General features: G+C 44.6%; 1 protein-coding gene across 5 annotated transcripts in view; it reads left to right on the forward strand.

Moving 5' to 3' along the window:
• LOC138567864 (retinal guanylyl cyclase 2-like) overlaps positions 1–22,022 on the forward strand; it is a 419,705-nt gene that overhangs the window by 333,379 nt on the left and 64,304 nt on the right. For all 5 annotated transcript variants that reach the window (XM_069646359.1, XM_069646356.1, XM_069646366.1 and 2 more), the window contains 2 exons: positions 13,017–13,173; positions 16,303–16,452. In XM_069646359.1, coding sequence (XP_069502460.1) covers positions 13,017–13,173; positions 16,303–16,452 — 307 coding nt within the window. The remainder of the gene's footprint in view (positions 1–13,016; positions 13,174–16,302; positions 16,453–22,022) is intronic.

A 22,022-nucleotide genomic window follows, 5' to 3' on the forward strand; every position in this document is an offset into this window, starting at 1 on the left:
GATTCCGAAATTATATCCCTATATGCGGACGATGTCCTACTACACGTCAGAGATCCCACAACCCACCTCGATCCCATACTGAGAGATATCACTCGCATCGGCATCCACTCCGGATTTACAATTAATTATTAAATTAAAAAATTAAAAGTCTGAGATCTTCCCGCTCACTAAATCTACCCTACAGCCCACCACCGAATATCCCCTATGCTGGTCCCGGGAGGGAGTTAGATACCTGGGCGTACAGATATCCCTCACCAGATCCACCCTGCTTGCCGATAATTACTCAGCGGTAGCACAAACAGTTGAGACTAAAATCTCACGATGGCGTACTCTTCCGTTGTCCATGGCCAACAGGCTTTATTATACCCCACGCAGGACCTCAGGGTTTACTCGCTCCGAGGTGCACCTGTGCCCGCGTTGCAAGGCGGAAGATGCTGATCATTTACATATGTTCTGGTCCTGTAACAAATTGTCCGACTTCTGGGAAGGTGTTCTGAACACACTCACTGCAGTAACTGAAACTGTAATTGATCCTGATCCTCTAGCAGTTCTGTTTGGGGTCTGGAGGACTGACGACACTAAGCTCCTGAAAAGGTTTTTGAATATAAGCTGTATGAATGCCAAAAAATGTATACTCCAGAGCTCGAAGTGCTCCTCCCCCTCGGTCCATCAGAAATTGCTGGGTTTGCTCACATGGTCACGAAATTGCGAGGAGGAATACTTGACCATGCTTCCCGCCCATTCTCGCCCCAAGAACATTTGGAGCGAATTCAACACGTATCTCAACAACCAGAGTGAGAGCACGCCCAGGTCTGGTTTGTCTCCGGCCTCCGCCCATGCATCATGATCTCTCTTGTGTCCTCCTCTCCTTGGTGATGCTCTGAAACCACTGCTGTAACTGATGTATTGCGATCAATATCTTGCTCTATGCTATGCCTGGTTTATATGCTTGTTGCCTTGATGCTTGTGCCTTGTGAACCTCTGGCGACAAAAAGAAAAGTTTAAAAAAAAAAAAGGAAAACTCGCCAAGAAACAGAGTGATTGTTTGCCAACACATTCAGGAAATAATTCTTTACCTTAAACAGCAGAGCTATCTCTCCGCGTATGCATTTTTACAGGAACAGACCAAGCCTGAAGCTCACACACTATCTTACCGGCATAAGACAGCAAAGACATCTCTTGGTTTAAGTATTATGCTGGGGACCCATCCATCAGTGATTCAGATTGAGGCTGTATCTCCCACCGACTCATCTATGTATACAACCATTCAAAGTGCTCGGGGACGCATCATAGATTGTCTTCTCTGGTGTCCTCTGTTTTCCTCCTATTATGAGCTCTGCAGCATGGGCACCATCTTACCTCGCAGGACGCCCCTCCAAAAACCCGAGCCGACTTCTGCCGTCACAGGTGGTTTCAGCACTACCAAGGGGTCGGGGAGCTTATGGCAGCCACCACTTGTTGACACAGCGAAAACATTTATACAGTAGAACATTATAAATGACCACATAGCCATCTGTTCCCATTTAGGCATGAATGAATTCTCAGCAAGTTTGTTCCTACCTATATAGCCATGCCTAATGCAAGAATACAAAGCCCATTTGCCTGGAACAGTGCATGCAGATACAAAGACAAGGCCACGCGGCATTGGATTAAGCGTTATGGATTAAGGGGGTCCTACTACTTTCATCATATTTATTGAAAAAAGTCAAAAATTGATTATCGTTCCGAGTTCCACCCCACAGTAGTAGCACAAGGCATTCCCCTCAGATTTGCTATACCATTTCAAAGTTATTTGTGCTCATCATGCGTTCCCCCTGGTATCCCGCCAGCAGGATACCAGGGAACTACCATATCCTCTCAACATCCCGATATCCAAGTGTTACCCAAATATTAAGGGTGGCATAGACGCCAGTAACTCCCCATTCCATGAATTCCCATCCCTGGATTGAGGCGTTTATCTGGCGGTAGGGGCCTGATCTACTGGCAGGTCAGGCCTGCCGGTAGATCAGTGCCCCTACCTGCAGACTTGGGGTTTCGCGGTCTGGAAAGGTGCTGGCATAAGTTATTACAGGCACCAAACTTGTAATGTGCCTCATTATGTTTAAAGCTAAACAATTTAAACAAATTCGGGTAATCAGCCTCTGATGTACAATGTGAGTTTTAAATGCATGTGTTTGTTCAGTATGGTTTGCTATTAATGCTAATGCTCGATTTGTCTTCTTCCGAAGCTGACTATCTTCTCTGGAATTGATCGGCCAATCTACATGCTGACTTGATCTTAAGGCAGGAGGCTTTGTCCATTCTAGATATTTCCTCAAAACACTGTATTTGTGTAGACTTCTTTATTTACTTTATCTGATCTATCCAAGGTATTTTTGTTACATGACTTCACTTGAGGCTCGAGCAGGGGTGTGCAACCGTTGGCTCTCAGATGTGTTGGACTACAACTCTCATTATCCCTAGACAGCCTAGTCAATGGTGAGAGATCATGGGAGTTGCAGTCCAAAACATCTGGAGAGCCACAGATTGCAAACCCCTGGGCTAGAGCATGCAAGCTAACGAGCATGTATGCAATTGCTTTAACCCATACTTGCAGTGCCAATGGAATTATGTGTACTCTGATGATGGTCTTCAAGATGTTGTAGGGCCTAGGTTGGTGCTGATAATGGACGCTCCAAAACTTTATTTTCTTGGGTCTACAAACCTTTAAAGGTTTGCATAGATCTTGACCTTTCACTTCCATGATGACTCCCTGATGACGTTTGTGTATGAGCTGGAATTGAAATTAGAGCTCACGACATAGCCGTAAAAGCAGTGGGTTGGACTTAAGTAAGCTCCATGTCTGTGGAAATGTGAAATAATTGTGTGCCACTAAGAGATAAATCCAGTACCTTGTGCTAGGAATCTAGCAACCATTTTGTTCCTCTTGTCCAGGCCTGGCGATGGCTGTGTAACCCCAGATACGTGTTGCTAGATGCTGTCTGGACGTGGTTGCTTCTACTCTAAGAGGTCCGCTCTGACTTGTTTCCTATCAGATTGGCCAGGTTTGGATAGTTCATGTCTGCCTCATGGAACATCTTTCACTAAATCTATAATGACTTTCCATCTATGTCTATTACAAGCAGAAAGCATTATGCCAAAATGTTTGTCTGTCAAGTGAAGTAAACTATACTTAAAGGCTCTCATAACTACACTATAAAGAAGCTGCACGTCTTTGCCCACAGGGGCTATAGTGGATGCGGCTTGGATCTTAAATTGTGACAGATTTGTTGCCATAACCATAGATCTTTCTGGCAGTATTCTGGGATAAGTCCTTTCCTCACAAATGGTTTTGTACTTTGCCTCTAGCTCTGTTGGTTTGTGCTAAATAATGAGGCTTCTTCCAAAATGTCATCCGTACATCTTCCTATAAGCAACTATCCATCTTTTCAAGTTGGGCGTGTTGAAGATCTACCTACCAGGGACGTCAGTTCACCAATGACAGGGGTAGCAGAAGTGACATCACACACCTGATGACATCACAGGAAGGGATGTCATGTGATCTTTGATCCTGATGGCATCACATGAAATAACATCACATGACATGTAACCCCGATATCATCACCTGAAGTGACTGACGGGGTTAAACACCCTACAGAAGCTTACATTTTTATAAAATACCAAACCGGTACCAAAGCAACATAAGACATTTTATTAGATACCAACCACATTTAAACTATGGTGCTGCCTTCAATGGACATGCAGGGTGTCTTGTTATCACAGGTGTAGACCCAGTAGAACCAACATAGTCCAGGGGCATTGCCACTACAGCCTCATATGGCCATTTACTGGCAATGTATGCTAATTATAGCTGCATAGGTCAGGACAGGTAATCATATGCCAAGTAAAGCCACACATGCCCAGCTGCTGCCATAAAATAGTGTGGCTAATGTAGCCTCTATTTGAGGATTCTGCCATCTCATGTCTGTTATAGCCTTACAGCCTAGGTATGGTCAACCTATGTAAGTTACAGATTTATATATCTAGTTGCTTATTCCATATGGCAAGTGGATCCTCAAATGTCCAGCAATGCCACCCAATGTCAGTTAATGCCCCATACGTCGGTACTGGATACAGTATCAAGTAACAAAGAACCCTGTATGTCTTCTTTTTACCACATAATGACTTTCATCATAATGTCACATTTTTAGAGGCAATATCTATCAATCAAATATTTATTCAAAAGTTCAGGTCAAACAAGCTGAAAGGGAACCCATGAATCCCACAAGTGTTGGATTAATTCATATATTCTGCTGACCATATGTGCCGTCCACCATACATGTCTAAGCTATATGGTCAGCCGCAAATTTGGTTGGCCTTGCTAGGAACTTGTGATCTGCAGAACACACATAGATGCCAGCAGTAAGTGCTTAACCAGCTGAGTTATCTTACCAGCTTTGTCTCCTTAAATGTGCATACTATAGCATATGGTAATCCATTGGCTCTTGGAGTTACATTTCTTATTGGCATAACACTTATCATCACAGTTCTTAGAAGAAGGAGGAATATGTCTGAGGAGAGTAGATATCCTAATAGATGTTAATTTGCAACTGCACAATTGATTAAACAGCATACTGTGTTGCAACTGGATAGCTCAGTGAGTTAAAAGCTCACCTCTGACACGTGCCAGCATGGACTTTCCAAGTTCTTATTGATTCAGCCCTTCATCCTTCTGAGGTTGACACATTACGTACTATTACATTTTGTAAGAATAACTCCTATTTTTACAGTGCTTTGAATCAGAAGGAATGGAGGGTCAGACATGAAGTACTATACATAAAGATATGATATGATACCAACTGTTTAACTGAATACGGAAACATCTAGGCCACAGTAACCTCAAAATGTGGAGTATTTCTGCATAAATTGATAGTACTCGGAAACATAAAACTATCAAGTTGACACTAAATAGGAAACTCTGCATCTGGGGGCATCCAGTCTGCCTGGGTTATATAGACAAACACTAATCTCCAGCTGAACCTTTGCAAATATAGCACATGAGAAAGACAAACTTTGCAGGGTGATTTTCAAAAATAAAGAGGGTCATAAGAACCCACTTATTTTCTTTTTCACACTTCCTCTGCATTCCTTCACTAGGGGTCGCAGAGGCAGGGCCAGAGGTTGCAGGGGAGTCACCAGGGGTTGCTGCTGCTACCCCTAGCAACCCATAAAGGACGTCTATGCTGCCTACCACTGCAAATATGGCAAGGAATGTTGTTATGTTATGATATTTTACCTATACCGCACGCTATCACCCGAAGGTATCCTGGTTCCACAATATAAGAAAAACGTAGGGAGAAGGCTAAACAAGAAAAACAGGATTCATCTAGAATTGTTTGTGGTACGAAAAGGTCTTCAATGTGTTACGGAATTTAGTATGGTCTTCGTCAGTCTTGTAGCTAGTGGCAGTGTATTATAGAGAGCAGGAGCTGATAACGAAAAGGCTCTACCACTTATAGACACTTTCTTAGTACGCAGACACACAAGAAGACCAAGATTAGACAAGCAGAGAGCCCTAGTTAGTTTATCGGGAATAATCATTTCCTGAAGATAGGAAGTCCCTTGACCATATAGAGCTCAAGAGTCAGACAGAGAACTTTAAACTTCATCCTGTTTTTCAACTGAGAGCCAGTGAAGTTGATGCAATACAGGAGAGATATGGGCATATTACGTTAGGCCGTCAATTGGGTGGGTCGCTGAGTTTTAAAGTATTTGTTGTCTATTAAGGTGATATTTAGTGTGGGTTAGTAGGGTCGCATTGCAGTAGTTAAGGATTCCAAGAGCTACAGAAGCAGCAACAGGCCCCCTGAGTACATATAGCAAAAAAGGAACCATTCTTTAACAATTTTTGTTTTAAGTAACCCGCCCTACACTTGCTACTGACTTCAAGCTTGGGCGAGAGGGAGCCAGAGATGTTTACTACCATGTTTTTTACTGAATCTACTGCAGAGGGGATTGTACCTAACAAGGAGGGCCAGAAGTCTAAGCACCACAGGGTGCAAGCTTCTGGTGGTCCAATCATGAGAAGTTCGGTCTTGTCCCCGTTCAGTTTCAGCCAGTTGTTGTTCATCCATTCACCTATTGCTGTTAAACAACCTCTCAAATGTGTGGCTGATTTCTTCAAGTTCTAATCAACTCTTAAAATCAGCTGATTGTCGTCTGCGTAGGTATAAAGGAGGCATACATGCGACCGAATAAGTCTAGCTAAAGGGCGAACGTAAACGTGAAAAAGAAAAGGCGAGAAAGCTGTTCCCCAGGGTATCCGCAACTTAGGGCTGATGTTGCCGGCATGAACGGTGGAAGAGAAAGCGGCTGGTTCCGATCTGAAAGAAAATACCAGAACCAGCTAAGCACTGTGCCTATAATATCAACCTCTTCCAGGCGGAGGCACAGGGTGGAGTGATCAATGGCATCAAAAGCTGCGGACAAGTCCAGCAGGATCAGAAATCTAACTCCACCCTGGTCGCTTAGCCTAGTAAAATCGTCAATACCTGAAATGAGCACTGCCTCTGTGCCCATAGAGGGGCGAAAACCTGATTGAAAAGGGTCTAGAATGCCGGCATCCTCTAGAAAATGTCTTAGTTGAGGCAGCACCTTGATCAGAAATATGAGGAGTGAGATGGGGTGAAGGAAATACCGGGTCCAGGTTGGGCTTTTTAGAAGTGGGTCACTAATGCATGTGTAAGGATACAGGGAACTAAGAAATTCATGGCAGCAGTTAGAGTTAGAGCTAATTCCATACAGATTTGTTTCAATACCTCCAATGCGATGGGATCGAGAGGAGAGCAAGATTTTAACTGTGATACAGTTGTAAGATATTGAGTCTCAGAGGTTTCAGAGAAAGATGAAAATTATGACTTGTTCAGTGGAGGAATCAATGTGATTTCAGAGCTAGTGCCTCTCTTTCAGAAGCGGAAATAGCTTTCCTGATTTTAACAATCTTCTGAGTAAAATCTCTGACAAAGAATCACAAAGGGTCGAAAGAAGAGGGAATTGAAACGGAAATCGTATTAGGGGATGACAGCTCTCTTACCACAGAGGTAATTAAACTGAAGGGGCAGCCCAAAAAGGCGGAACCTCAGGCTGAGGTATACAATGTATATCATATAGGGGTAACCGCCAAACAATAGTTAGAGCATACTCATGATTTTGTATGCCATTGTTTACAAAAAGGTAGTTGTGGTGTTTACAGAGATCACCACTAATCCATATTTGTGACAGAGTCTGAATGACCGCATTAAGTAAGGGCAATAAGCATATTCATTCGTACATATAGGCACAGTACTGGGAAAAAAGGAGCTTTACATAGTGCACATTTATTACATTAAGCTAAAAATATCAGGACAACTAAAATCAAGGTAGGGCATCTTGATGCTTGTGAGAACAGACAGATAACATTTAAAAGCATGTATCTTGAATGTATTTTACAATAGTCAATATGCAAAAAGAACAGGTTATTCACATGTCGTCATACTTTGTCAAAACACAGGAGTTGTAGACTGAAAAGCATGAAAATAACAAGAAAAGAAAAAAAGAACCTAGACAACAGTTCATTGACAACAATTTGGTGAAGTGTAACATAAAAGTAGACTGCAGTGAAACAGGAGCAAGTCTATTAAGCACTAATTTATAGTGTAAGCACACATTAGACGGAGAGAAACTTGTTCTTCCATAGTCGAAGCAAGTCCTGTATATTTAGATAATAGCCCATTAACTATAGGTGACCAACCCTTGTTCTACGTCGGGAAAAAAAGATACCCAGAGGTATGTAAGGAGCCAGCAAGAGTAAGGCTGGATCCTAGGACGTTTCGGCTTCCAGGATGTGGAGCCTTCTTCCAGGCCAAAGGATTGTGTCTCCCTTGAGCTTGGGTCCAGGGGGGGATAGGCGGGGAATTCACATGTATTTATTCTATTTGATCCATGTTCCAACAGCATAGGTAAAATCTGCGTGCCGCAGGTCATGAGAGCCAGCATGTAGGTAAAGTCTCCAAAGAACCACGGGGGGTCCAATGTACATGTAAGGAGCCTTCCTGAGGTAAAGCTGTCACAGATGGCGGTCAATCACCTGGTGTGTGCCATCTCCAATTATGTCAGAGATGGACAGATGCAAAGTATAGGAGCTGAAGTGCTGCTGGTAAGGTAGGGACACCTGGGAACAGGAGTCCTGTCCATGTGTCGAGGAACACGGTGCTGGGAGCAGCGCGGTGTGCGGGTCCAAGGGAGGGATAGCGCGAGCCCCTGAGTGTGGAGCTGTATACAGCTCCACACTCAGGGGCTCCCAACACCGTTTTCCACACACACGGACAGGAAGTCTCCTTACATGTACATTGGACCCCCAGTGGTTCTTTGGAGACTTAACCTGCATGCTGGCTCTCACGACCTGTGGCACGCAGATTATACCTATGCTGTTGGAACATGGATCAAATAGAATAAATACACATGAATTCCCTGCCTATATTTTTAGCTTAATGTAATAAATTTGCACTATGTAAAGCTCCTTTTTTGCCAGTACTGTGCCTATATGTAAAAATTAATGTGCCTATAGCCCTTACTTAATGGGGTCATTCAGACTCTGTCACAAATATGGATTAGTGGTGATCTCTGTAAACACCACAACTACCTTTTTGTAAACAATGACATACAAAATCATGAGTATGCTCTAACTATTGTTTGGCCTTTACCCCTATATGTGATACATCTCTTACCACAGAAAACAACTCCTTGGTCTAGTTTAGAGCCTTAGAAATACGATTGGTAAAGTATTCCATTCTGGCCTCTTCAATAGCTTGGTGGAATTGAAGGCAACAAGCTTTCAGGATATTTCTATCCGAGGGATAATAGTCTAAGCGCCAAGTGTGTTGTGCCTGTTTGTATGCTAGTTTAGGGGGCCGCAAAGAGGCTGTATACCATGGTGCTGAATGCTTCTGAGAGCTCTTTCCCTTTTTTCAGGGGACCAGCCACTCTAGTAAATGCTTCTTGAAGTACGATTAAGGGATTATAGCAGCAATTATAAAAGAGTGTACGAAACATTCTAGAATACAAGGCGCTAAAACCGATGGATTATCTGGCCTCCAGTTACGTGTTGGTTGAACTACTGGTCTGACTATTTTCGGAGTATCGTAAATGATATTAAAAAACAATCCGACAAAATCAAGGGCAAACAGACATGAGCTTTCACCATGTTAACAGTAGCAAAAATCAAATCCAAGGTATGATGATAGAGGGAATTGAAAATCTCCTAATAGAGGGATTAATTTAGTGGCACAACAATCCTATATATCATCGGCCCACAGATTAAAATCTCCAACAATAATCAAGCCCGCGTATTTCCATTGAAGATCCGACATTAATTCTGCAAAAGCTTCTGGAGAGAGCGGGTCTGTGGAAGGAGGGCAGTAATCCCACAATGGAGACTAGATGTAGGGGAAAGGGAGATGCGAATAAAAAGATGTTCCATAATAATCTCGTGTGAGATGGTAATGAGCGAGCATTGAAGCATTGAAAATCATGGCGACACCACCTCGAGTGTGGATTGCAACGCGAACCATGTGCAAAATCATACAGGTGGGAGGAATGGTCTGAATAAGATCAGGAACTGATGATTCTGTTATCCAGGTCTCAGTAATGCAGATACAATCTGGCTCATGTTTAGACAGCGGGTCATAAATATCGAGCTGATGTATTACTAGGGAGCCAGCGATAAATAGTAACCCAAGCAATGACCATATCAGGTGCGCTGAATGAAGCGAAGGAGGAATACATTCATGGTCCCAAGCGGATGGCCAGAGTCTGTCCTCGGGTGCGACGAGACAAAGAGATGCTCTAGTGTACATAATCTCACCCAAATGTGATAACATACTAGCATGTGAGTCAACCTCCTCAGAGGCCCAGAGCCCAGCCGAGACCCGGACGGGCACAGACAGACTTGACTTGGGCGGGACTTCGGCCGTAGTCTGCTGCACGATCGCCGAGCTCTCCTAGTTAAATACCACGTTATTGCGATAGTCCAATCAAGGGCTCATTGTGAAGTAGAGCTAGAAAGTGGACTGTTAGGCAGTCGTGAATAGAGAATTGACCAAAAAACTGCATGTTCTGACTCTGACGGCACAAGCCCCGGGAGCCAGATATGTGAGGCCAGGCACCGTCAGCGGCAATTAGCGTGATAGGTACAAGGAAAATAACATATTTAATATAATAAACAGAAAAATAGTTTTCAGAGCAAGTGAGTATGACATTTTTTTAAAGCCAAAATGGCACCAAAAACGAAAGCTGCTTCATTGGTTTGTATGAGAGCAAACAGAGATCAAACATAAAGAAAATAAACAACTAAAAAGAAATGAGTCAATGGCACGCCGTGACTGCAGCCCTTCTCCAGAAGGTATCGTTAGGGGACATTAAACTGTGGGGGCCATAACCTTGTTGTCTCCAGCGCATGCGCCTCGTGATCAATGTCAGGGGAACGGTGTAGGATCTGAAGGCAGCAGAAGTCCTCCTTCCTCTGAATCTACAGGAGAGGCCACTGTAGTTGCAACCGCAGTAGAAGGCAGACACCTGTCAGGCACATTATCACTGGTACACCAGTTGTAGTGGGTGTAGGCCTGGAAGCCTTTTGGACTCAGGCACAGAACTCAGAGGGAATGTCATGGGTGCGGCGCATTGGGTACTATTTGAGTCTGAGGGATAACCTCATAGGTTACATTTTTTAAATGATCCCTTACGTCAGGCAGCGTCAGATATAAGTGGAATCTCTGAAAACGAGAATCCTCTCTTGATGGCCCTGCCATGAGCATTCCTTACAATGCATATGTGGGCACCGCTATGCGATGTGGGAAGCCTGCCAATGGGAGGAATAATCCCACTGCTGATGCTGTGGGTGGAGCCCTAGTGATTGCATCCATATGATGAGAACTAGGTGCCCTTGAACTTGTTGATGAAGAATCCTTGCCCGACTTTGGAAACCTCTTTGCAGTCCCTCAATTTCTGGGTCACTCAGACCTGAATGCCTTGTGGTACAGTAACAATTGCCAAACTTTGTGTTTTACTTAGAGACCCTGCGTCGCAGTGTTCACAATTGCCTGCCCTAGACTGTGCATCTTCATGCACGCGGTGGAAATCGATGCGTCACTGGGCTTCTGCAATGCCACTTTTTCTCTAGGCCTCAGACCTGCAGGAGATTGCATAGTGCTGGAATTAGTGGACCTCAGAAGTGTGTAATCCTACATAGAAGCACTGGAAAATAGATTGAGAGTTCCTTTATAAACCCGGTAAACTTTTGCACAGAACTAGGCAGGACACATCTGGAGGCAATTACTTAATACCTTCCTGCCTTTTGGATCTTCAGTGATGGAGCAAAAGGGAGCACGGTTTGCTTCCTCTCTTGTTGCAGAATGAGGAAAGAGAGAGAATCAACAGCCCACAGTGCAGTTGAGTAGGCTACATCATGTGACACTAACAGGATTCAGTGGGAGCACACCTGTAGACCCACCAATCAATTAATAAAGGCTGCACCCGCCTTTCCATCCCTAACCTGTAGCCCCTGCCTGTAACTCTCGGTATCCCCTCTCTCAATGGCCTTCCAATTGATCCTGCTATAGTCCAGCCTCTTAAGTGTATCCATCTTATTGTAACTTGTTATTGTATCCCCTTGTCGTACAGCGCTTTGTGGCTTCACAGTTAGGTTTGTGCTCTGTAAAACCCAACACATGCAAACATAAAGGAATTTGGGGCATGGCCCAAGTAGTGCAGGCTGCCTCGTACTCGACAAGGAAGCAGAGGAAAGCGAATGTTCACCCCAATGGCTCTGAGTTGGAAGAAACAGAAGGCGACTAGGGAGGTCACTGATTTGGAGACTTGGCATGGGTTCCCAAGACAGGAGACCAACGTTTTTGCTCCATAGCTGTAGGTCATCCCCAATGAACATGATCACAGTTTTTAGAGGAGGTCAGTTTCACTTGGCACGTGTCCAGGAGTACACTGACTGAAGACATGAGGGGGGTGGAGCGACTGTTAGGAAGCTTTTCTGGTTCAGCCACTCAGTTTATGGGTGCTGTTGGCACACACATAGTAATTGACTCCAACGGAGTGAATGCCGGCTAGCGGAGGGAGATAGAAGTTGTAGATGAGGGGGTCGGGGGGAGCACTGTGGGGAAGGGGCAGAAAAGAATCGGGGAGAACAAGATTTCTTGTGGCTGTGCTGTTGAGACTGGGAAAACTGCAGAATCATGAGTAGTGCCCCCTCCAGGTGCCTATTTACAAATCCCTGGGTTGATATTTGCTACATCCAGCAACTTTGTTTCCCAGAATACACATTAGAGACCCTCTCATTCGTGCCACTCCAGCCTGGCCAGATCTCTCTAGCAAGGTTAGAGAGAATTCCTCGCAGAATTGCACTACCCCTGCTCTTGCCTTGAACAGGTACAAGGGAATGAGCTGCACATCTGGTGCAGATCAAAGCCCATCCCGGTGGGAGGCAAGATGCATTTGGGTCCTTTGCAGCTCCTCTTGCGGCACTCCCTGTACCTGTAAACCGCGGGTGGGGTGATCCACTAAAGTAATGTTGCCTGCGCAAAGGATTTTGTAGGGGACAATTCGCCTCTGTGGATTTGACCAGTGGCAGAAAGCAGGAGTTCTTTCCACTTGTATGCAAGCAGTACTCACCCAAATGGAATGAAACATGTTTGTAAAACAGGCCCATGGAATTTTCCTGGAGAACCTTTTTGAATGATTTGTTGCAGTCTCTCTCTCTTGCAATCTTTCATTTAATTGTGTATATTTAGCTATCAAATTACTGTAGGACTGATGTTCTAGGCCATTTCTCAGTTGATGGCCGCACTCTTAAAATGTTTGGCCTGATGACCTCTGGAACGTCCTTTTGTGTATCCGAGGCCCTTGTCTCTCCTATCATTGATATATGCAGAATAGGTCTCGGCTTTACACAGCTACACAGCTAACACTGCCATCCCTTTTCCCCCACGCAGGGCCTGAAGTACCTCCACCACCGGGAAGTCATCCATGGCCGTCTGAAGTCCAGGAACTGTGTGGTGGACGGGCGGTTTGTCCTGAAGGTAACCGACCATGGCTACAATGAACTGCTGGAGGCTCAGAGAGTGTATCGGATGCAGCCCAGGCCAGAAGGTGATGACCCACACTGGAGAGGGGATAAGGAAGAAAACAACTCCCTTGTGCCAAAACTGACCAACATCCCCATCTCACCATGACGCCTCCCTAATTTCATTCTCTTCTCTCCTTCTGTTGTTCTGTAGTTCTTGTAGCTCTTCCTTGTATCAGTCTTATTTTTGCTCACCATACATCCCTGTGTTTTATGTTGTTATTCCTACTCCTATATCCCTTTCCCTCCATTCTTGTAGGATGTCTGTCTTACTGGAAGGTCCCGTAGCCTTTTTGCACAGCACGAATCTGGGTTTTGAATGGAAAGTTCGGCCTATTGCTCAGGATAGTGCGTTCTGCCCCAAATACACATTCCCCACTTCAATTTCGCCAACCAGTTCTTTCCCCCATACTCGAGGGACTGGATGCCTTTCCACGCAAGTTTTCTTTTCCAGGCTTTTTTAATGCTCTCTGGTGTCACAAGCCTTTGGTCTGTTTGATACTCTGCTTGGAGGGCCTCGGTTGTGACCATTCTTGGGACCTCTGTGATCTCTATCCATAGATGACTGTCTGATACGTTAAGAAGAAATCTTCAATTGGCCTCTTTAAAAACATGTCTTTGTCCTAAAAAAGAAGAATAAGGTTAGTATTGCTCTTTAAATCTTCAGCACCTCGCCCCGATGACACGCTGCCACATGTCTGCAACCTCGGGAGGGATCTTTGTGTTTCTAAAATGGTCACCACCATACCAAAGGCTATGCTGAGGTTCCCATGATAGGGGTAATACTGGGGCACACGCCAAGGGTCTTTAATGGCCTGGTACAGGAGTGACCTGGAGAAGACACAGTTAAACCCCAAGGTAAAATCTTGGGCTAACTACAGGGTGGCACTTACTCCCAGATGTCCGTAGGCATAGTACCTGGGATGTCCCTGACCAGCCTCTTTACTTCCAGCAGAGTTTAACCTGAGGTCTTATCTAGGCTAACTACAGGGTGGCACTTGCTTCCAGATGTCCACGGACGTAGTACCTGGGATGTCCCTGACCAGCCTCTTTACTTCCAGCAGAGTTTAACCTGAGGTCTTATCTAGGCTAACTACAGGGTGGCACTTACTTCCAGATGTCCACAGGCATAGTGCCTGGGATGTCCCAGGCCGATCTCTTTACTTCCAGCAGAGTTTAACGTGAGGTCTTATCCTGGTCTGGTCACAAGTCGAGTATATTGCCGGGCTAAGACTCTCCCTGTTTCTGACTGTTGAGCCAGATAAGGGTGGTTTACAAAATGGCCGACAGAGATGAAGTGGCAGAGGCATGGGCAGAAGCCACTGCAGAGTTGTGAGAACTGTTGAGACTCTCTAGTACATATTCACCTGACAGTCATAATTTGTGCAGGGATTCTCTACCATCATTGCCCTCATCGTAGGGAGAAATGCCTGTTCTAGGTTAGGTTCTGGGATTAGAATTGTTTCTGCTACAGAATCCTTGAGAAGGAGAAATGTTTCATCAGAGTCGACTGGATTCCTCTTCTGTCTGTAAAATTGACACCCTTGATGCCTCTTGCATGTACGCACTTCCTGTTTGCAGAGCTGTTGTCCATATTATAAAGTCCTCCTCTCACCTCATCCAACTTTGGAGTCTGGTGGCCCTGCTCCCTTCCCAACATATAAAGAGGAAAGATTGCCCACAAAAAATCTGAGATTAATTAATTATACCTCCTGTACGCATTTAATAAAAACATTGAAAGCATCCACTCCCACACCTGTGTGGCCCACTATAGTTCGTCCAGTACTGGCTCCTATTCCAAAGGGAGTTCCAGTGCGGGCTACTATTCTGTAGTGTTGCGTGCTGGTCTACGACTTCCCAAGCCAGCCTGAAGTGCCCTGTCCCTTGCCATCCGGAGGGCAGTACTTGATATCGACAGATATTACCTGCTGCCCTGCTGCTTGTCCCTGATAATCCTTATTTTTAACAGTTCTTCAGTTAAGGACACTTATACTGCTTATAAATCAAGTGGAGAAAGACAGACCTGGTTATGACATTTTTATGACACCAACAGCGCATTTACAGCACCAATTAAACAATTAACTCTGAAAAGGCTGCTTTGAAAAACCCCTTCCAGGCACTTCAAGTGCAAAGTTTGATTTTATGGCTTGATAAAGGTAGCTCAAAGAGATCCTAGGAGGCTGTGTTTTGGGCAAGGAGGGGCAGGAAGTGGGTGGGAATGACCATAGGGATTATTAGCATAGCCATAGGCAGCCAATGGGTGGGTAAATAAACAAACTACACTGACAAGCTTTGAAGCCCTCTCCACATGCCATGTCTCCCTAGTTGCACTCTGATGCATTTATTTTGGTACATAAGTGGTGCTAAAGCACAACCTTATAGCCGAAACTCAAAAGCCTATCCTTCCAGATATATCCACACAAACCTATTGGAGAAAAAGAACAAATGAAAAATTTGAGGGATCCATAACAGGGCATTTGAGATCAGAGTGATCCATGGAACCACACAAGTTCAGAAGGATTATTGAATAAACCCCAAGGAAAAAGAGGAATCCATGTAAATCCATAAACGATTTGAGACTTTCAAAATGTAAAGTACTTTGATAAACAGAACACTGGATCTTAAAGGGTAAAAATTGCCTATCTTCAATGGAATAATCGAATTCAGGGGAATGTGATGTACAAAGCACAAGATTGTTAAATGATATATATTAATGATCTCCAATGGACAAATCCCAGAGGCAATGAGTCCCAGTCTGTATATTGATGTACAATTTTAATCTGAGAACGGGCACATATTAAATCGATGTCTATTGATTGTTGAAAATTGACTTAATGTGACTAACAGTGTAAAACTCTAGATTGTGATAGATATAAACATTAAACATACATAGCCCAAGTTAGTTATGGGGAAGAGTGCGTGATACTTAGGTTCAAGTTTTTCTTAATATGTGAGGGATCCAAAGTACAAAAGACCAGTGGTGCCCCTTGGGCTTACTTCAGAGTTGACTTATTTGTAAGACCATTAAGCCTTGACCTGTGGCTTCATCAGTGCTCTGTGCTCCTGTCGCTGCCTTCACTGCATCATATGTGGAAAGATGGAGCTGGGTGGGAGTCTCTCCTTTGACTGAAGCGGATTTTCATTTCTTGCTACAGATCTCTTCTGGACAGCCCCGGAGATGCTGCGAGATGCGGTGTTAGAGTGTAAGGGAACCTACCGAGGGGACATCTACAGCGTTGGAATTATCATGCAGGAAGTGATCATCCGGGGAACCCCTTACTGCATGCTGGATCTGCCGGTGGAAGGTACCCCACGTTTACCTTTTTGGGGTGTCTGTGTAGAAGCATAATGGTACGTCTAGAGACCCAGGAGGCAACCAACAGTTCAGTGGGGAAAGAGATCAGTTGCCAACAAAGTACCCCATGCTATTGCAGCTCTGAGAATCACCCACAGCTCAGTCAATGCACCTCAATAATACTATGCTTGACCCCCCTGCAATTCCATACAGGAATGAGAAACACCTTTGGCAATAAGCTTCAATCCTGCCCAGCACCCCCACCGCTTTTCCAGTATAGGGGAAATAGATCAGTTGCCAAAAATGCACACCATGCTATTGCTGCTCTGACAGCCACCTACAGCTCTATCAATGCACCCAAAAGCAGGCGCTGCAATAATGCTAGCCATTCCAGAGGACTATACTCTACTACGACTTGATCGTACCTCCTCTCGAGGCGGAGGTCTTGCCATTATAGCGAAAACTAAATTCCCCCTGATTATTGAGACACCTTCCAATGCAGGATCTTGTGAATCCTTAACTGCAAAACTAACCATATCCAAAACACAATCCATCTCCATCAACCTTATTTACCAACCTCCGGGCCCCTTAGGGTCATTTGAAGAAGACCTTACAAATATCCTATCTAATAATCTCAAGAACTCCTCACAAAGCATTTTATAAGGAGACTTTAACCTGGGTTTTAGCGATCCCTCAGGTGCTAATGCTACAATAATTAACAATACCCTAGAAGAACTGGGTTTTACCCAAAAGATTACGGAGCCTACTCACACCAAAGGTAGAACTTTGGACTGGGTAGCTACACACAATTGCCCAGTCCTGATCTCTTCTATACTTCCTCAGCCTTGGACAGACCACTACTTGATCTCGTTTACCCTAGAGGCGACACCAGCGCAAATTGACAGCATAGCTCCAGCTGTCCAGACCAAAAATAAAAAGAACATTACCCCTGAAAATCTGATCCCATTGATCGCACCGACATTGGACGCCATCCCGGACCACACAGATCCCCACATGATGGTAGACATATACAACAAAGTCATGCTCTCATCTCTTGATGTCATAGCCCCATTGCAGCTAAAAAAGAGCAAACCTCGAAAACATATCAAATCTTGGTTCTCTCCCCATCTTAAAGCCCTCAGACAGGAAAAGCGACGGTATGAAAAAATCTGGAGATCACAGCCTTCAGAAAAAAAGAAGAATAACCTGAGTAGACTAGCCTCCCAATACAAAAAAGAAATTATCCTGGCCAAACAAATGTCCTACAGCACCCGAATCCTACAAGCCAAATTTAACACCAGAGAGCTCTTTACTATACTAAAAGAAGTTGAATCTCCTATCCAAGCTCCTGATTCGTGCCTCAAGGATAAAAACTGGTGCACGGGGATACAAAATGCCTTAGCCAACACAATCTCCTCCCTCAAGACAAAGATAAACATTAAAAAAGATTCCCTTCTCTCTTCTGCTAAACCTAGTAGACTCATCCCTAAAAAGACTCACCCCACTCAGGCGCACCCTCATACGTATAATTCCCACTTTAACTTCCACAAAGTATCTACTAAAGAGGTAGAAAAGGTCATTCTCACTCTCAAACCTTCGAACTGCCACGGGGACCTATGCCCCGCACAATTGATTAAGGACGCGGCTCGAGATCTTGCACCATTTATTACCAAACTAATAAATGCGTCATTCACTTCAGGAACCGTACCTAATAATTTGAAACAATCTTGGGTCCTCCCCCTGCTCAAAAAACCGAATCTAGACCCCTCTACTCCCACTAATTACTGCCCCATTACCACAGTACGTTCCTTCTTAAAATCCTCGACAAAATAGCATACCAACAAATCCGACATCACCTCGAGCACTTCCAGCTTTTAGGAGTCAGACAATCGGGCTTCAGGCCACAACATGGCACCGAAACTGCACTCATAGACCGCAAGGCACAGATAGATGAGCTGAGAGATCAGGGCATGACTGCACTACTGCTACTTCTTGATCTCTCAGCTGTCGTCGACCTGGATGACCACAAGATCTTATGTGACCACCTTCAAAAAGCAGCCCACTTCTCTCAAGAGGCTACTGACTGGATCCAATCCTTTCTAAATAACCGTACGTTGAGAGTCTTCTCCCTACTAGCAGCAGCCGACCCAACGCCCATCACATGTGGCGTGCCCGAGGGATCATGCGTTTCCCCGACACTGTACAACATATTCACAAAGCCCCTTTTTGATGATCTAGATGGTCTGGGTATCACCTACACTAATTATGCCGATGATACCCAGATCCTCATCCCGTTGACGGGGGATTACGACAAGGATTTGGCCTTCGTCAATAGAGTGTACCTCATCATTCAGGCATGGATGGCCTCACACGGTCTATGCCTGAATGATGACAAAACAGAACTCCTCATTCTAGGATCCTCTCATAACCTTAGCAAATGAAACCAAAATTACTCCTCTTTCATAATTGACAACAATAAGATTATGGTAGCCAAGGAGGTCAAAACCCTCGGCTTCTACTTAGATTCCACTCTTACTTTCAAAAAACAAGTTAATGCTATGGCTTCCGCCACATCCTACACATGCAAACTTATCAGAGCAGCTAAACCTTTTCTCTCTCCATCCAATTGCATCACACTAGCCAGGGCGTTGATCTTGTCCAAACTGGACTATTGCAACGCACTGTATGTAGGCTGCAACAAATATATCACTAATAAAATACAGATCCTTCAAAATAATGCCCTGAGAGCGGCCCTCAATATCCCGAAGAAAGCCCACATTTCTGACTCTAGAAGATCCACCAACTGGCTATCCACTAAAGACAAAATATTCCTCAAATCGGTCTCCCTGATTCACAAATGCCTCCACCAAGCAGCCCCTCAATACCTTATCACTAGATTCACCAGACCAACTTCCTCTCGCCCCTCTAGAATGGCCAACACCAATCTCCTCCTGGTACCTAGGTTTAAACGTACAATGTCTGGAGGGAACAGCTTTCCGGTAAAAGCAGCACAATTCTGGAACTCCCTTCCTCCTTCCTGCAGGGAGGACCTCCCCTACCGCCAATTTAGATCTAAGACAATCCATTGGCTCAAGGTTCACGACACATAATGACCGCCTGCTCCCTCGCTACCCTGATGTCCCACACCACTATGCTTGTAAATATGTACATTTAGGTGTCAACTGTTAGGCATAGATACCTCTCATGAGACAACCGGCATCCTGTATATAATGTTTATACTGTTTTTTTCGCTGTATCCTATGCCTTTTCGGCGTGCATTGTCTATTCTTGACACGTCCAGCACTGTAACCATAGCTGGGCCTCACACCTCTGTATGTAATCAAGCTTTGCAATCCTCTTGATGCCTCAGCGCCTTGCTACCTCTGGGTTAGGTGCGCAATATAAATAAATAAAATACAAATACAAAAAAAATACAAATAATATCCCGCTTCATGCTCTACATTTCCTAAATACGAACGAGAAACAGCTTTGACAATTAGCCTCAATCTTGACTGGCACCCCCACCGCTATTTCAGTATATGGGAAATAGATCAGTTGCCAACAATGCACCTCATGCTATTGAAGCTCTGATAGCCACCCACAGCTCTATCAATGCATCTCAATAATATCCTTCTTCATGCTCTGCAGTTCCTATATAGGAAGGAGAAACAGCTTTGGCAAATAGCCTCAATCCTGACCGGCACCCCCACTACTATTCCACTATAGGGGAAATATATCAGTTGCCAACAATGCACCCCATGCTATTGCACTCTTATAGCCATCCACAACTCTATCAATGCACCTTAATAATATCCTGCTTCTCGCTCTGCAATTCCTAACTAGGAAGGAGAAACAGCTTTGGTAAATAGCCTCAATCCTGACCGGCACCCCCACCACTATTTCAGTATAGGGGATATAGATCAGTTGCCAACAATGCACCCCATGCTATTGCACTCTTATAGCCACCCACAGCTCTATCAATGCACCTCAATAATATCCTGCTTCACGCTCTGCAATTCCTAAATAGGAAGGAGAAACAGCTTTGTAAATTGGCCTCAATGCTGACCGGCACCCACACTGCAATTCCAATATATGGGAAATAGGTCAGTTGCCAACATTGCACCCCATGCTATTGTAGCTCTGAGAGCCATCCACATCTCTATCAATGCACCTCAATAATATCAAGCTTCACGCCCTGCAATTCCTAAATGGGAAGGAGAAACAGCTTTGGCAATTAGCCTCAATCCTGACCGGCACCCCCACCACTATTCCAGTATAGGGGAAATAGATTAGTTGCCAACATTGCACCCCATGCTATTGCAGCTCTGAGAGCCACCCACAGCTCTGTCAAGGAACCTCAATAAAATCCTGCATCACGCTTTGCAATTCCTAAATACGAAGGGTAAACAGCTTTGGGAATTGGCCTCAATCCTGACTGGCACCCCCCACCACTATTCCAGTATAGGTGGCTTAACACTAAGCTCCTCAGTCTTGACAAGGTGACTTAATTTGCAGTGGATTTTCTCAAGTGTACGGACAGACCCAAATAAATGCACAAGATCTAGTACTCTGGTAAAATGTACCAGAAACATAACCAGGAATTGTAGAGGTAGTGACAAAATGTAGCAAACTTGGAACTTTAGAATGAAGCATTCTGGCTATTTAGATGTTAAAGGTATTTGTACCGCACACTGTCACCAACGGAGTTGGTCCCCAGGCGATCAGGAGGATCTGCAATCAAGAAGGCCCGATGGGTTAGTAAGGTGAAGAGGGAGTGGGATAGTGAGAGGAGTGGTGTTCTGTTGGCAGCTTCAGTTCGGTATACACTGTGCGCTGAGCTTTGGTGCAAGTATCGGATGGTTGTCAGTCCTCGTGTGCTCTTGGTGTGGCTTATGTGTTTGTTGTTGCAGTGTGGTGAAGTGCATGCGGCTTGCTGTGCGAGAGGTGGTTGTGTGAGTTTTTTGTGTGAATTAAGTATGCAGAAATGTTGAGCTTTTTGGTTAGTGGGTTATATGTTTCGCATCCAACCTTCGCAGTATGGCCAAATGCCCATATTCTGAGAATCCTGTATAGTGGGAGAAAGGCCCTGGTCTGACAGTACACTCCGTTTCACCACATAATGGACAGATGTGGCCACATCTAGATCTGGGTGTTCTGCAAGGTCGTGAAGAGGTCTAGGTTTCATAATAAATTATGTTTCATCATATAGTAGACAAAGATGGAGGTTATCCCTAGACATGAGGGTCCTTTATAGTGGTCTAGGCGTCATAATAGGCGGGTTTCGATATATAATAGACAGAGATGGAGGTAACATCTGGATTCGAGAGTCCTATAGCGTGTGAGAGAGGCATAGGCATCCTAATGCATTACGTTTCACCCTACAATAGACAAAGGGGGGCGGGGGTATACCTAGATTTGATGTCCTTTCGAGTAGGTGCGCAACATGAAAAGTCTTGTTAGCCTGGTGGCTGTGATTATTGTCTCCTGTAAAATGATCGGCCTTACTGTTCTCCCGCAGAGCTCACCGACCGAGCACGACCCCCTTTAAAAAGGCTGCTCGGGGTTAAAATCACTAAGCTA

This window comes from Ambystoma mexicanum, chromosome 1p (assembly GCF_040938575.1).
Source record: "Ambystoma mexicanum isolate Mex_15411 chromosome 1p, UKY_AmexF1_1, whole genome shotgun sequence".
In the NCBI taxonomy this organism is placed as follows: Eukaryota; Metazoa; Chordata; class Amphibia; order Caudata; family Ambystomatidae; genus Ambystoma; species Ambystoma mexicanum.